This window comes from Aquila chrysaetos, chromosome 24, assembly GCF_900496995.4.
Source record: "Aquila chrysaetos chrysaetos chromosome 24, bAquChr1.4, whole genome shotgun sequence".
Classification (NCBI taxonomy): domain Eukaryota; kingdom Metazoa; phylum Chordata; class Aves; order Accipitriformes; family Accipitridae; genus Aquila; species Aquila chrysaetos.
The window spans coordinates 10,098,668-10,111,557 of record NC_044027.1 but is presented as its reverse complement, the minus strand read 5'-3'; the positions used below and the strand labels follow the sequence as shown (position 1 = coordinate 10,111,557).

Sequence of the window (12,890 nt, the reverse complement as noted above, 5' to 3'; positions counted from 1 at the left end):
TACCATGGAAATAGAGGCTCCTACAGAGAAGGGGCTTTCAGACTGGGGACAGCAACTCCTCAGGAACAGCTGGAGCCTTTCTGAGCCCCGTGAGACAAGTGTGCCAGCACCTACCCCTGCTAGCACCCAAGACAAAAAACAAGGCATTTAGGGAGACAAATACAAACCAGCTGCTTATATACCTTGGATTAAAAAAGCACTAGGAGCCTCAGACAAAAAAATACACTGTCATGAGGTATGCTAGAGTGTGAACTGATGGTGGGGTAGATACTTCACTATAACAACTCTGTGCAGAAAGCAGTGAAGCCAGTTACCCTTCATTTATCAACCTATCTCACATCTACAGGCCAAAGCCTGGAGCAGCGCATCACACCCCAGTTCACACCCAAGCTTGCATTGCAGGTACTTCTGGGGGGGTTTCAATATCCTTAGAGACAGAAAGGAAAAAACAAGAAATATACTACTGAGAAAAAAAGAGGAGGAGCAGTGCTATAATGAGTCTCCTGAACAAAAACCTGGATGACTGGGGAAAAAAGGAGACAGCACCTCCCTTGTAACTTCTCTGTTTACTTGAAAGCCCCTGTGAAACCGGCTGGCACAGCCCAACACACAGCACTGCTGGGCCCACAGAGCTCCCAGGCACTCAAATACAGAGTACATCCCACTCAAGCAGGATTTACGGAGGTGAAGAGCAGGCCAAGAGCCAGCTCCAGCACACTGAGCCACCAGCCTGGGCACGCTCTGTCCACGTTGGTGGCTATGTGCCTGTTATGCCTAGGAAAAGCCAGGCTTGTGATACTTGCTGGCAGAGTGTCTGCTCAATCCATTCAGAAAACACAAGTACAAACTTATGCCCCTCAAATGGCACGCAGGATGCCCCTAACCCTAACCCATGCCCAGTGCATACTAGCCTGTGACCAACATGGAGCTGCTAAGTCTGGACTCAAGGAGGATCTGCTTGGTGCAGCATCCAAGTGGCAGTACAGTGGGCCCAGGTGGATTAGAAGCAGTGAGGAACAGAGCTGACTACAGCCTGCACCATTATGTACAGCATCCTTATGGGCTATGTCACAAAGAGCTGGAGGAAAAGGACTTCTCGCCAGCTTGTAAACTTCTTCCCAGAATATGGAGGAAATTTCTCCCACCAAACACTGTTCACTCACTGCCCCAAACCACCTGTGTCAAGGGACCACTGGACCTCCCTGCATTGAACCCAAAATCAGCTTCCTCGGGCTTGTTTGGTTTTTCAACAGAGATCGTTGTTAATTTCTGAAACAGATTCCAGGAAGAACCTTACATTGTCGCGGATGTTGATGTCTGACCCCTTCGCAAGCAGCAGCTTCACCAGCTCAATATGCTTGTACTCGGTGGCCCAGATCATCGGCGTCCAGCCTCCATCATCCTATGGGAGGAAAAGGAAAGGGTGAGACATGCAGAATGGGCAAGATGGTCTCCTGCTGGCTTCACAAGCCGCTTGGCAGCCACAGCAGGGTGCACTTTGCCTGGGAGCCACAGACCCCCTTCCCTCCTCAGGTCTGTCTCATCACTCTCCTTTGGTCTACACTGCTGCAGGGAGAGGTCCCTCAGTGTCCTGCAGAGCCCAGTGTGATTTGAACCAACACGCCTCAGCAGGCCAGAGTTTATTGGCAGCTCAGCACACTGGCAATTGATATCCAGGTCATTCAAATACAGCTGACTGTCCAAAAGGCATAACGAACCTCCAGCTCGTGTAAAAGCTCTTACAAAAGCTCCCTGAGAAGCCTGGGGGAGCTGGCCTTCCCCCAGAACGAGGAACCCCAATGCAGCACTGCCTCACCCCACGGCAGTGGATAAGCTCTGTGATGGCAAGTGCCAGGCTCAACCCATCCCACAGCATGTCCATGATCCCACCACGCCCTGCTAGGAGGAGCCCAGTGACACCCTCGAGCAACAGGCCCCACCAGCTAATTCAGGGTCAAGGAGAAACTGCAAATCAAGGCTCATGGAAGAGAAGTTTCCATGAGGTCAGTGGAGGGGATTGCCTTCTTTGGCAGACCAGGATGCCCATCGCACCGTCATCCTATGATGTTTTTCAGCTGCCCCCCAGCAGCAGGACTGTATTTGAGTAACCACTGCACAGACAGCACGGTGCTGAGACTTGGGTCGTGACCTGAGAAGAGCAGCTTCTGCCCCTTGCAGAAAGGCCTTACCTGGCAGTTGACATCCATCTTGCCATTGGAGAGGAGGTACTGAACAATGTCGTAGTGCCCCTTCTTGGCAGCCAAGTGCAGACACGTGGAGCCCTCCGCATCCTGGACACAACCACAGAACAAGCACTCAGGGGACATCTCTTCCCAGTGCTTCCCATGTCTGCATGACACCAGTGATGCTTAGGAACACCAGAGAAGTTCACAGACGGAGCAGAGGACTCCAAAAGCCCCCAGCCTGCTGCCAGGAGGGGAGAGAGCAGCAGCAACCAATGCCAGCACTGAGCAGAGGGAGCTTTACACAAAGCTCCGAGGTGCAACCCATACAGAATAGGAGGCTGAGAGAGCAAAGGCTATGGGAAGAGACGCCTTTGTGAAGCACAGGGAAGGTACCAACCCGAAACCCTGGCAGACTGATGCTCCCCTTCCTCAGCAGACCCCCTCCAACTCCTCTCCGTGCGCTGAAGAGCCAAGGGGAGCCAGAAATCCCTTACAGAGGCAGAGCTTGCACTTTACAACAGAAAAGTAGCCTTGTCTCAACCTGAAATGCTCCATTTATACAGGGTTTTTTTGCTGTGTTTTATTAGCACAAGGCCTTATCCCAGCACCTGGCAGCAGGGCAAAGGGGTGTCCTGCACAGGGGCTAGGAGCCTCCCTAGATACCAAATCCCCAACGTGCCCACCGCTGAGAATGGAGATAAAAAACAACTGCGAAGGTTGAAAGGAAAAATGCCTTTGGGAGCTGAGAGTACAGGGTCTGGTGGAGATGGACAGGCTGTGAGTCATGACGGAGACACTCCCACACTAACACCAAAGATCTCCGAGGCTGGAGCCTGATTTTTATCAGGTGTTTATATCCCAAGAGCTTAGCACATAGCAAGGCCCAGAGACCAGGAAATAAGGAGGAGGAAATGAAAGACTGAAAACCAAAATGACTCCTTCCAGCTAAGCCCCTGGAAGCAACTTCAGAGGCAAGAGCTTTTGGACAGAGCTGAGCGGAGAGCACATCGCAGGGCTAGGGAGCAACCCTCCGAGCAAGGATGGGCTGTCTCCGGCCAGGGATTACATTGTGTGGGCTTCTTGGAGTAAAGAAGGGGTTTCTACACCCCCATAAATGCCTGCCACATCTGAATAATGCCACAGCTTTCCCCTTAGATAAGCATAAGCCAAGTGCAGCTTCTCAACCCTATGGAGAGCAGGCATATTTTAATATAAAGTTTCTGTAGGTTTTGAGTGGGGCTTTGACGTCCTATTAACAGGATCAACAGCTTTGCCCTGGGGGCACCCAGCCCACCACTGTCCTCAGCATCCCCTCCACCCAGCAGTCCTGCAGGGCCAGGCTGGGCAGGCTCAGCATACACCCGCAGCAGTTACTGTCCGGATTTCGCATTGAAATGGCTGGAGCTGATTTTAAACTGTGATGTTGCTGCTTTCAAAAAGATGACTAATTTCGTGCAAGAAGCTAATTAACATAATAAACTAGTCTAGACTTCAGACGTGATCTCAGGCTTCTAATTTGCTTTTGCAAGCTCAGGATCTTTTTCCTTCCCTTTACCTTTAGAAGCAAAAAAACCCTTCTTTTCTCTTCTACAGGAATAAATCAGGTGAGAGATGTCTGGATTGCTCCAAGACACTTGGGACAGTGGCCAGCATAAACCCACATGTGCCTGTCCTGTCCTTTCCCCCTACCCAGCTCAGAACCAGGCTCCTAAGGATCCGTTTAAGGCTCGGGGTGGGCAGCACTTGACATCTTGTGCAATCCCCCTGGCCCTGCCAGCTTCTTCGCGAAAAGAACACGCCGGCTCAGCCATACTCCCCAGCAATAGCAGAGGAGTGCGCCAACAGCAGCAGGTTGTAACAATAAGAAGTTCACATGGGGAGGGTTCCTGTGCTCCAAATAGCATCTGATTTATGGGACTAATAAACTATCTGTATATTTTCCAAGATTGCAAAGCAACCAGAGCATGCTAAAGGCAAACAGACAGCTGCATTTTATTGTATTTGTTTAAATTAAAGGGGTCCAATTTTGCCACTGCAGCGTGACTGCAAGAAACCACACATCGGTCCTTTGGAAAGCAAAGCTTCCTCTGTCATTTTTGCTGGCTTGGCAAGCACCAGCCCATTTTAAAATGTCACCCCAAAATTCCCATTATTAGAGTCTATGAAGAAGGAAAGTCTGCAATCAAACTCCAAATTCACTGCAATGGATTTGTGACACTAATACTTAGTGGCCCCATATGAAATCAAATACCCCCTACATTTGGTGCCACAAACTAACGTAGCAAGTGGCAGCACTTGCCCCAAACTGATCACAGCCAGGACACTGCACCATTAAAATGATACTACCGACAACCACAGCCTTGCCAAGCCTTCACTCCCAAGACAAGCAAGTCCATTTCCCCTCTGCCTGTGCACTCCACCCAAGACTTAAAACCTTATCAGGAAAGAAATGGTGGACAGAGGCTTCTTCAGGAAAAAAAGATAAGGCATAAACTGTTACCTTAGGATCTACTAGTGCTCCAGCCTTGATAAGGTATTTCACAGTTTCCAGATGGTTGTTTTCTGCTGCTTCCATCAGTGGGGTCCTCTGGTCTTCAGAGCAGGTGTCTATATTAGCACCAGCCTGTTAAGAGGCAAAGGCAAATACAAGGACAGTTATAATCATTACTGGTTAGCAGAGGAAGGATGTGGGAGTAGAGATTTGGTAGCAAGTTTTTTCCTGAAATTTAGCCATATTAAGCAGGGGAAAAAAAAAAAAAAAAAAAGAAATAAAAACAGGAAAGAAAGCAGTCCAACTTCACCTGTTTTGGAAAGCAGCACACACTGCCTGCCCTCTCTCCTGCCTTCTATGGCCAGTAACCAGGGCATAAGGAAGCCAACGGCTGGTACTAAATAACTGTTGTTATTAATGGATTTTGTACTGCTACTTTCTACATATTGTTTATGTAACAGTTTGGAAAAATCAGCTTCCTCCTTTTTCCAGCAGCTTTGTTTTCCCTGGTCTATCATTTCTATGGACACAAACAAAAACCAGCTCTTCCCAATGTAACAAGCAGTAGGAACAACTTGCTGATTGCAACAGAGGTAGGAGCTGTAAAAAAAGTCCTGGAGATTAGCTAACTATTCCTGTTGAAGTCAACGGTAACATTTCTAGAGGTCTCTGAGCATATGTTCAGTTCAACATGGAGTGCCTTGGACCAAAATCTTACTCTTTCCCAAAACACTACTGTGTCATCTATCTTGCCTGCTTTAACTCTTTGGCTTAGCTCAGTAACCCACCCAATACTTAAAACCAAAATAAAATCTCAGAGACAGCACAATTCTTGGCAAGCCACGCATGCATATATATGCGTGAAGCACAGACCTGTTTACAGCAGCGACACGCTGACTCAGGTTCACCTGGTACAAGAAGTTGGCCCCATTTCTTCCAGGTGCCTCCCACTGAATGCATTTGTTTTGACTACTTTTAAATAGCTAGAGCTATTTAAACCAGACCAGAGAAGAGGCATTTCAAGTTTAACAAGCTGGGGACATTCCCAGCCAAATACTGTGCTACTGCAATAGCCAGACATCAGGGAAGAGACAAGAAGATGAAGGATTTTGGAAACAAACCAACCCCACTGATACTCAATTCAAATTGTTTGTAATATCTCACAAATTTTGCTCCTTTTACTCATACGAGTCATTACGTTGTCTTCACATGCAGTAATTTAAGTGAGTGAGGGCAGCTGGGTAGGCCCATAGCTGCATCTTCAAACAGCACTACTTTGAAAGCCTCTGACTCCAGATGCTGAAATTGAAAATGAGCCTGCTGGCATGTTACAAGATGTGGCATTGTTGCTTTCCCAAAAGCCCTTTAAGGTTTCCCAGTCACACAGGGTAAAGAAAACATACTTCCAGTCACTCCAGACAATGTATGGCAGTACAAAAAAGAAAAACTCTAACTTTTAAAATCCTTTTTTCTTCACATCATTTTGGAGCAGGTTCAACAAGAGCACCCCTATGTCTTTGACCATCTTCCCTCAATTAGAATCCAAATCTCAGACATTAAGCCAAACTTGCATGTTTCCTTCTCTCCTTTTCAAATGCAGGACATTTACACTGCAGAGGAAAATCCTGCTGGAGCTTCTCAGGTTTTGACAGAAGGGAAGACAGAGTCTGCTAGCTTCCAGGCTCCAGAGCCTACCTGCCTTCGTTACAAAGAACAACTTGGCAGCAGCTTGCAGATCACCTGCAGTCTGCCAGCGGTCAGCCTGTGCTGGCACATCTGGCAGTGCACTGCTCTGCTGGGCGTGCTTAGGCATATAGGTTTCCACATGCTCCACAGTGCCCTACATCGAAGCTTCACATGCTCATTGCCCAGACAGTGAAGCTTGCTTGGAGAACAGCCTAGAAAGACAGCTTCAGTCATGTCCTCTAAGACCTCACGTTACTCTCCACCACTCTTCCCTTAGTAAACCCTGAGAACGAGGAGGTTTTTTATAGGAGGGATGTTTCACTGCTGATTTCCAAGTGAGCTTTAGCCATGTGGGGCAGTAGACCAAAAACCACAGAAAATTGCTTGTACAGAAGAATGTAGTGGAGACAGACCTGAATCAGCATATGGCAGATGTCCACATGGCCAGACTCGGCGGCAGCATGGAGAGGGGTTCTCTTACTCTGATGCTCCATTTTAAAATTAGGGTCAATTCCATCCACTGAAAAACAGAGCAGAGATGCTTTCAACCACAATTCAGAGATTAGAGAAAAGCATAACAGGAGAACCAGGTCTCAGCTAAAGGCTTTTAAAGGACAGTTTCCCAGCCCATCCTCAGCCCTTCTCACGAATCACTCACTACACATTCAAGCCAGAAACCTCTCAGGGTAGTCCCATGGACATTCGATATGCAACAGCCCTCAAACCAAGAGCTTCAGAAACACCATGGAATTTAATACCTTTAAGGCATTACAATTTCTACATAGGCCATCTCTCTCAGATTCACAATTCACCATCTCTCAGTGCAGCAAAACCAACAAACACTATACAAAGATAAAAAGAAAAAAAAATGCTGCTTTGTTTAAAGCAACACAGAAGTTGGAAACAACAACAGGTCAGTACTACCTGGCCTTTTTGTCTCACCACTATTAACTGCAGTTAATATTAGTGATCCTCATTGCTTTCCTGCAAACACAGGGCTACAAAGTGGATGGAGCCTCTCCAGCTAACACAAGCTCGGGATCTGGCCAGAGATTCTCACAGCTGTGCAAAGACTGACAGATGATGATGACAGCCAGACAAAGATGTCTGGGCATGATAACATGTTGCATATGATGAGGCCATAGTTAAATATCAATGAATAACATTTTTGTGCTATTGAAGACACGAACAATGAAGCCAACGCTTGCTAGAAGAAAAAAGAAGAATCTGATAAATGAAAAGAACATAAAGCGTCCAAAAATGTACTGCAAAGTACTGGAGTGGAAAGGAAATGATCCCAAGGAAACACTGTGTCCTTCAAAGGGGGAGATTCCTCAAGAATATTTGCTGGTAAAAACAAGCTCAGCAGCTCAAAGTCACCTGGTGACAGACAACCATGTACCCCCAAAACAAACCCTGTGTATTGAAGGGCTTTTCCTTTCTGTTCTCTTGCTGATGGGTCTCGGCTTCAGCCAACTCCCATCTTTTTACCTCTCTACTGGATGCAAATACCTAACTATCCCATTGCACGGAGAGGAAAAGTTCTGTCGGACTGGAAAAATCACATGTAGGTCACGTGGGGACAGAAACAGCTTCTCTGGATAAAACCATGCCCAAACGCAGAAACAAGTTGGGAGCAGGTCCACATTTCACAGAAAGATGAAGCCATTTCCAATGACACATCACTTGCAAAAGTGGCTTTCTCCTCCAACTCCACTCACAAGGGGCAGTGGGGAATATGACGTGCCGCCATGCTGGGAACTGGACTCTGGCAGCTGCCTGGCAGGAGCTGGGAGTACTGCCAGACATGCAATGTCCTGGGAAGGAGCCACCTACCTAACATAAGCAGGACTTTTTGCAGCTCTCCTTGCCTCGCAGAGAAGTACAACTGCTTTGGATGGAACCGCAACTTCTTGGGTCTGCAGGAGTGGGGAAAAAAGGCATGATTAATACTCACCGAGGAACACTCCCAGCATTTCACCCCACCCCACTGCTACCCTGTGTGCATGACAAAGTCTGTTCCTATGGTACACCTCCAGAGTGCCAGCAAAACACAAGAACAACAAGTCTCCAGAAGGAGGTCTTACAACTTCCAGCTCTAACCACAGACAACCTTGTTCTAATGAGGGCCGTATCTATCCAGTGCCACTCATTAACAAATTCTGGGTCTTACTACTGTAAACAGGAACTCTAGTAGTTACAGCTGCAGTCAGAGGGCCAGTGAAAAACTAAATCGTCCAGACAAATCAATAAGACATTTAGAGCTATAACTGTCCTCTTGAATCAGTAATCTGTTGGGGGTGACATATGACTGAAGTGAACAAAGAAATGTCTGAGTGGGGCCAAAATCCAGAGAAGCTAAATCTCAGTTTCCTCTAGGTTAAGCAACTTTGCTGGGAGCCGGAGAGACCCAGCAGTCTTTTTCTTACTTTTCGGAGTCCAGGGCAATCAGGGCACTTTCCAGAGTTTCTTTAACTGGTCCCTGGGTCAGACTAGTAGTAGGCTTTGGAAAAACTGAAGACCCAGCCATGTCAAACCCTTCAGCAGCCGAACTTTCTGGCTTGTCTTCCTCTGACAACCGCGTCCCAGTGCCACTGGAGAGAAAAAATGAGAGACAGCCAAAGCACAACCATTAAAAATACACAACAGTGTGTATCTTATGCCAAAGAAGGAAAGGAAATGGATTTTAAATACAGATAAGCATAAGTGAAATCAAAACACAAACCAATATATTCTACAGCCTTTTCAGTAAGAACTTGCCCCAAAAAGGAGTTGCACTGCCCTATGATTACATTTTAATGTACTCTGTGCTACAGGAAACCCAGGAACATGGAGCAAGTTGTAAAAGCCACCAGAACAAGATCAGATCAGACGGGAAGTCGGAGCACTGTTCAATGCAGGGATGGCTTGATTTGCGTTTTCCTCTGCGTTTTCATCCTCTCTTTATACTTGTGCCCATTGGTGCAAGTCAGGAGCTACAGCTAGGTACTGCATGAAGTTCCCTGTCACTTAGCAGACCTGGCAACATCAACTCGTTCCACTATTATTCCATTCCTAACAATAAGAGGAAGGAATGGTTTTAAATCCTGAACCCCTCCTATCTTCATAGCTCACCCTGTGGCTGCTGCGCTCTTCTCCAACAAAGCAAGCAACACAAAACACACTTGCAGATTCCTGCAGCTTTCAGAGCTGGACCAGAAAGCACTTTGCTCCATCAGGAAGAGAACAAGCATTCAAGTGCAAAGCAAGGTCTGGCATGAGGTTTGAGATCACCACGTGCTCCCAAGCTCACCTCCCCGTCGTGGTGTCGGCCCTTCCCTCCACAGCTGCTGGTTTCTGCTGCTCGTAGGTCAGCGACACCGTTGAGGTTGTGTCTGCTTTTGCTATTGTCACCTCCTTTGCCTTGGAGGCCTCTTCCCCGCAGTGTGGGCAGTAGCTCATGTCGTTAACCTGGGAGGCACAGTTCTTGTGGAAACGGTGGGAGATGCTGCTCTCCGGCTGACACTCCATGAAAGTGCCCTAAAAAAACCACATAGAAGAAATTCACACCTTGGTCACTACGTGCCTTACCCCTTCTACATGCTTCATCCGCAGATCTCTTAAATACTTCATTGACCACCACTCTTGTCCCTGGCGCTTCCAATACAGTAAGCAAGCACTGCCACTTCTTTAGAAGAGAACAAAAACCAAGGTAACAGGGAAAAAACTCACTTGGTTAGGGACTGCAAAGCAAGTTTTTTAATTGTGTTTGGGAAACAGAACCAAGAAGTCCCAATTTCCAGCTCTTTCCTCTAACGCTTGAAGTTCTTGCTTATGTTTCTAGAAGTGCCAGTGTACTGTAAGGACGCCCCCAAAACTGGAAAAGAAAACTTCAGACCTGTGTGCTGAGCGAGCGTTAGAACTACCTAACAAAGCTGCGCACAAACCATCCAAGGACCTATATGAATATAATTAAATCAGCTGTTAACCCCGATGTAACCTAAAGTATGCGACTTCTCTGCTTGGACCAGCCCCATATGCTCTTTAACCCCAATAAAGTGGCTGACTGCTGATTCAACAAACTTGGGCAACTTTTCTTACAATTATTTTCCCTTTCCAGCAAAGTCCTTCGAACTGAACTGAAGGTACCCCAGAATTCATTGCCCTGTGATATCAGTGCTACCTGAAGCCCTACTGTGCTCTGTGTTACTAGTGACGGATAGCACAGACAAACACTCCCAGGTTCACCTGTGTGAACTACGACACATCCCTGAGAGATGTACGAGCATGTAAGGAAAGGCTAGTTAAAACCCACTCTTCTCCTGAATTCACGGTCCTCCCAAGCAATCTAATTAACTCTGTTTCAGCTTTGCAAAAATGCCTTTAAGTGTTTTGAGGATTTTATCTTTTAAATGATCTTTGACTCAGCATGAAAGCCCAGGATGGCTCCATTTATTACAATAATGCTTGAGACTACTGTAGCATCTGTCATTGAGTCATCTTGAAGAACACTAGCATCAGACAATTAAGCCTCCTCATCACCCCGTGAGGCCCTCAATTGGTGTTTTTCAGCTTTACCAACAGGGAAATTAGGACGCTGATGACTTAAAGGACTGGACCAACGCTATTAAAAGCCTCCATGGCAGAGGTGGAAGAAGCAGCAGGAGATCTCAAACACTGCCTTGTTCCAGTGCCATCACTCAGGTTTCCCATCTAAACCATCATGAACCGGTGGGGCAACACAGATGTGCGTACACAGATTCATTTACAAACCAGCTAATACAATTTTTGATGCGATTGATCTGTACAGAGAAAGAAAAAAAAACCCCTTGTTCCAAAGAAATTCCTACGGCAAGACTTCCACCGTGTGAAATCCCAGAGAAAACCCTTCAGTAACACCCCTTGGGGTCTCCAGGAAGATAAAGGTGACGATTGCAGCTACCCTCACACACATTCGTGTTGAAAACACCACCTGATGTGCTGTGGAACGAGGTGGAGCTGATGCCAGGAAGTCAGTAAACCCCTTTAGGTACCATCTCCACCTTCAGCTCTTCCAGCTACTGCAACAGGTACCCCCTTCCCTAGATTGAGAGCACGGACTTACTGCAGTGCAAAAGTATCCACAGCCAGGGCAACACTGGTGTTTCACCATCCTCCCTCTATGGTCCTCACACAGCACCAAAAGCTGGACTTTGTTAGACGGGCGCATCAGTTCATACTTAACCACACTGTTTGTGCATCGGCCCAGCTGGAACAGGAGAAATTAAAGGAAATGAAATTACTGGAGACCAAAACACTCTCTGTGCTTGTGCGGAGGAAGATTTTGCACACTGCCTTGATGAGCCCTGGCTTTTTCACAGCAATTCAGATGTGTGCCAGATAGCATTAGCAGTGCAGCAGGAAGCTGTGAAAGCTGCTCTCACAGGAAGAAACGCATCATTTACTAACTAACATGCATGTGGACCCCGAGTCGTTTGTTCCTTGCAAGAAAAAAAATCGTAACTGGAAATACGCAACAGCCAAGCAGCGGCAGAAGGGGCAGTCCCATGGGCCTGACTCACACAACATACGCTCTCCTTTTGCCAGGAAGAGCGGGTGTCGGTGACCAAGAGAACAAGACCATGCGCACTAAATCTTGTTACTGTTCAAAAGTATAAGTCACAGGAAGATAAAGGGAAAAATAATTGCTCTTCACTGCCAGCAAAGTTATCGTCTGTACTGGTTCCAGCACTGGCCCCTGCCCAGACCACAGGGATGAAGAGCCAGGCTTTCACGAGAGCTCAGCTAAAGTCACATTTTGAGCACATTTTCTGAAGGATTTCACCAATGTACAGCTCTGGGCTTAAAAAGCTATCTTCTCATGCACCACCTTGTTCTGTTAATGACAGCAGGCTCCGTAATTGGGGTTCACTTTTCCCGATCAGTGTTACTCGTTCTGCTGCATCAGAAAGATCAGCGCTTCCTTCTGCTGCCCCCATTCATACATCTATGACATTCTCACATCCCAGTTGCCACCTGCTAGCATGACGCAACGCTCTTTGGGTTCTGTAAGTTCCTCTTGATAATAACCTTGCTTTTCCCAGATGCTTGGCAAAAGACATTTATAAACTAGAAATATAAACGTGAAAGGCTGCTACAAGGAAACATCCCTACCGAAATCTGTGCATGGTTTACTGTGCGCTGCCACCATGAGCAGAGGAGTCAGTCAGGAACACGGTGCCTGCTCATCACCAACAGGCTGTCCCTCTGGTCTAGCTAAGGTTTGATTTGCTGCTTTTTCTCAACAAAACTAGACTTTCTCTCTAATTTTTTTGAACTCCACTTCTGCAGAATCAACACCCCTACAGAAAAAGAGAATGGATTTTAACCTAGGCTAATCATTCACCCCTAGCATCTCTGATTCAACTTACCCAAATTCCAGCTGCAAAGTCTACCTGTGGTTGTGACGCCTTGGCTAGACTGATCACCGTTAACACACAGAGCCCAGAGGCTGCAGGGCTGGCAGGAGAGGACCATTGCATTGATTTTTACTTATGAGCTGAGGAAAT

General features: G+C 47.0%; 1 protein-coding gene across 14 annotated transcripts in view; it reads right to left on the bottom strand.

The window, feature by feature from the left end:
• The window catches only part of EHMT1 (euchromatic histone lysine methyltransferase 1), a 123,512-nt gene that overhangs the window by 16,884 nt on the left and 93,738 nt on the right, over positions 1-12,890 (bottom strand). For 12 of the 14 annotated variants that reach the window (XM_030000060.2, XM_041119839.1, XM_030000069.2 and 9 more), the window contains 8 exons: positions 11,447-11,590; positions 9,656-9,882; positions 8,793-8,957; positions 8,200-8,282; positions 6,777-6,883; positions 4,687-4,809; positions 2,190-2,291; positions 1,298-1,402 (listed from right to left, as the gene is read on the bottom strand). In XM_030000060.2, coding sequence (XP_029855920.1) covers positions 1,298-1,402; positions 2,190-2,291; positions 4,687-4,809; positions 6,777-6,883; positions 8,200-8,282; positions 8,793-8,957; positions 9,656-9,882; positions 11,447-11,590 — 1,056 coding nt within the window. The remainder of the gene's footprint in view (positions 1-1,297; positions 1,403-2,189; positions 2,292-4,686; positions 4,810-6,776; positions 6,884-8,199; positions 8,283-8,792; positions 8,958-9,655; positions 9,883-11,446; positions 11,591-12,890) is intronic. The other 2 variants (XM_030000072.2, XM_030000070.2) reach the window with 1 other exon arrangement.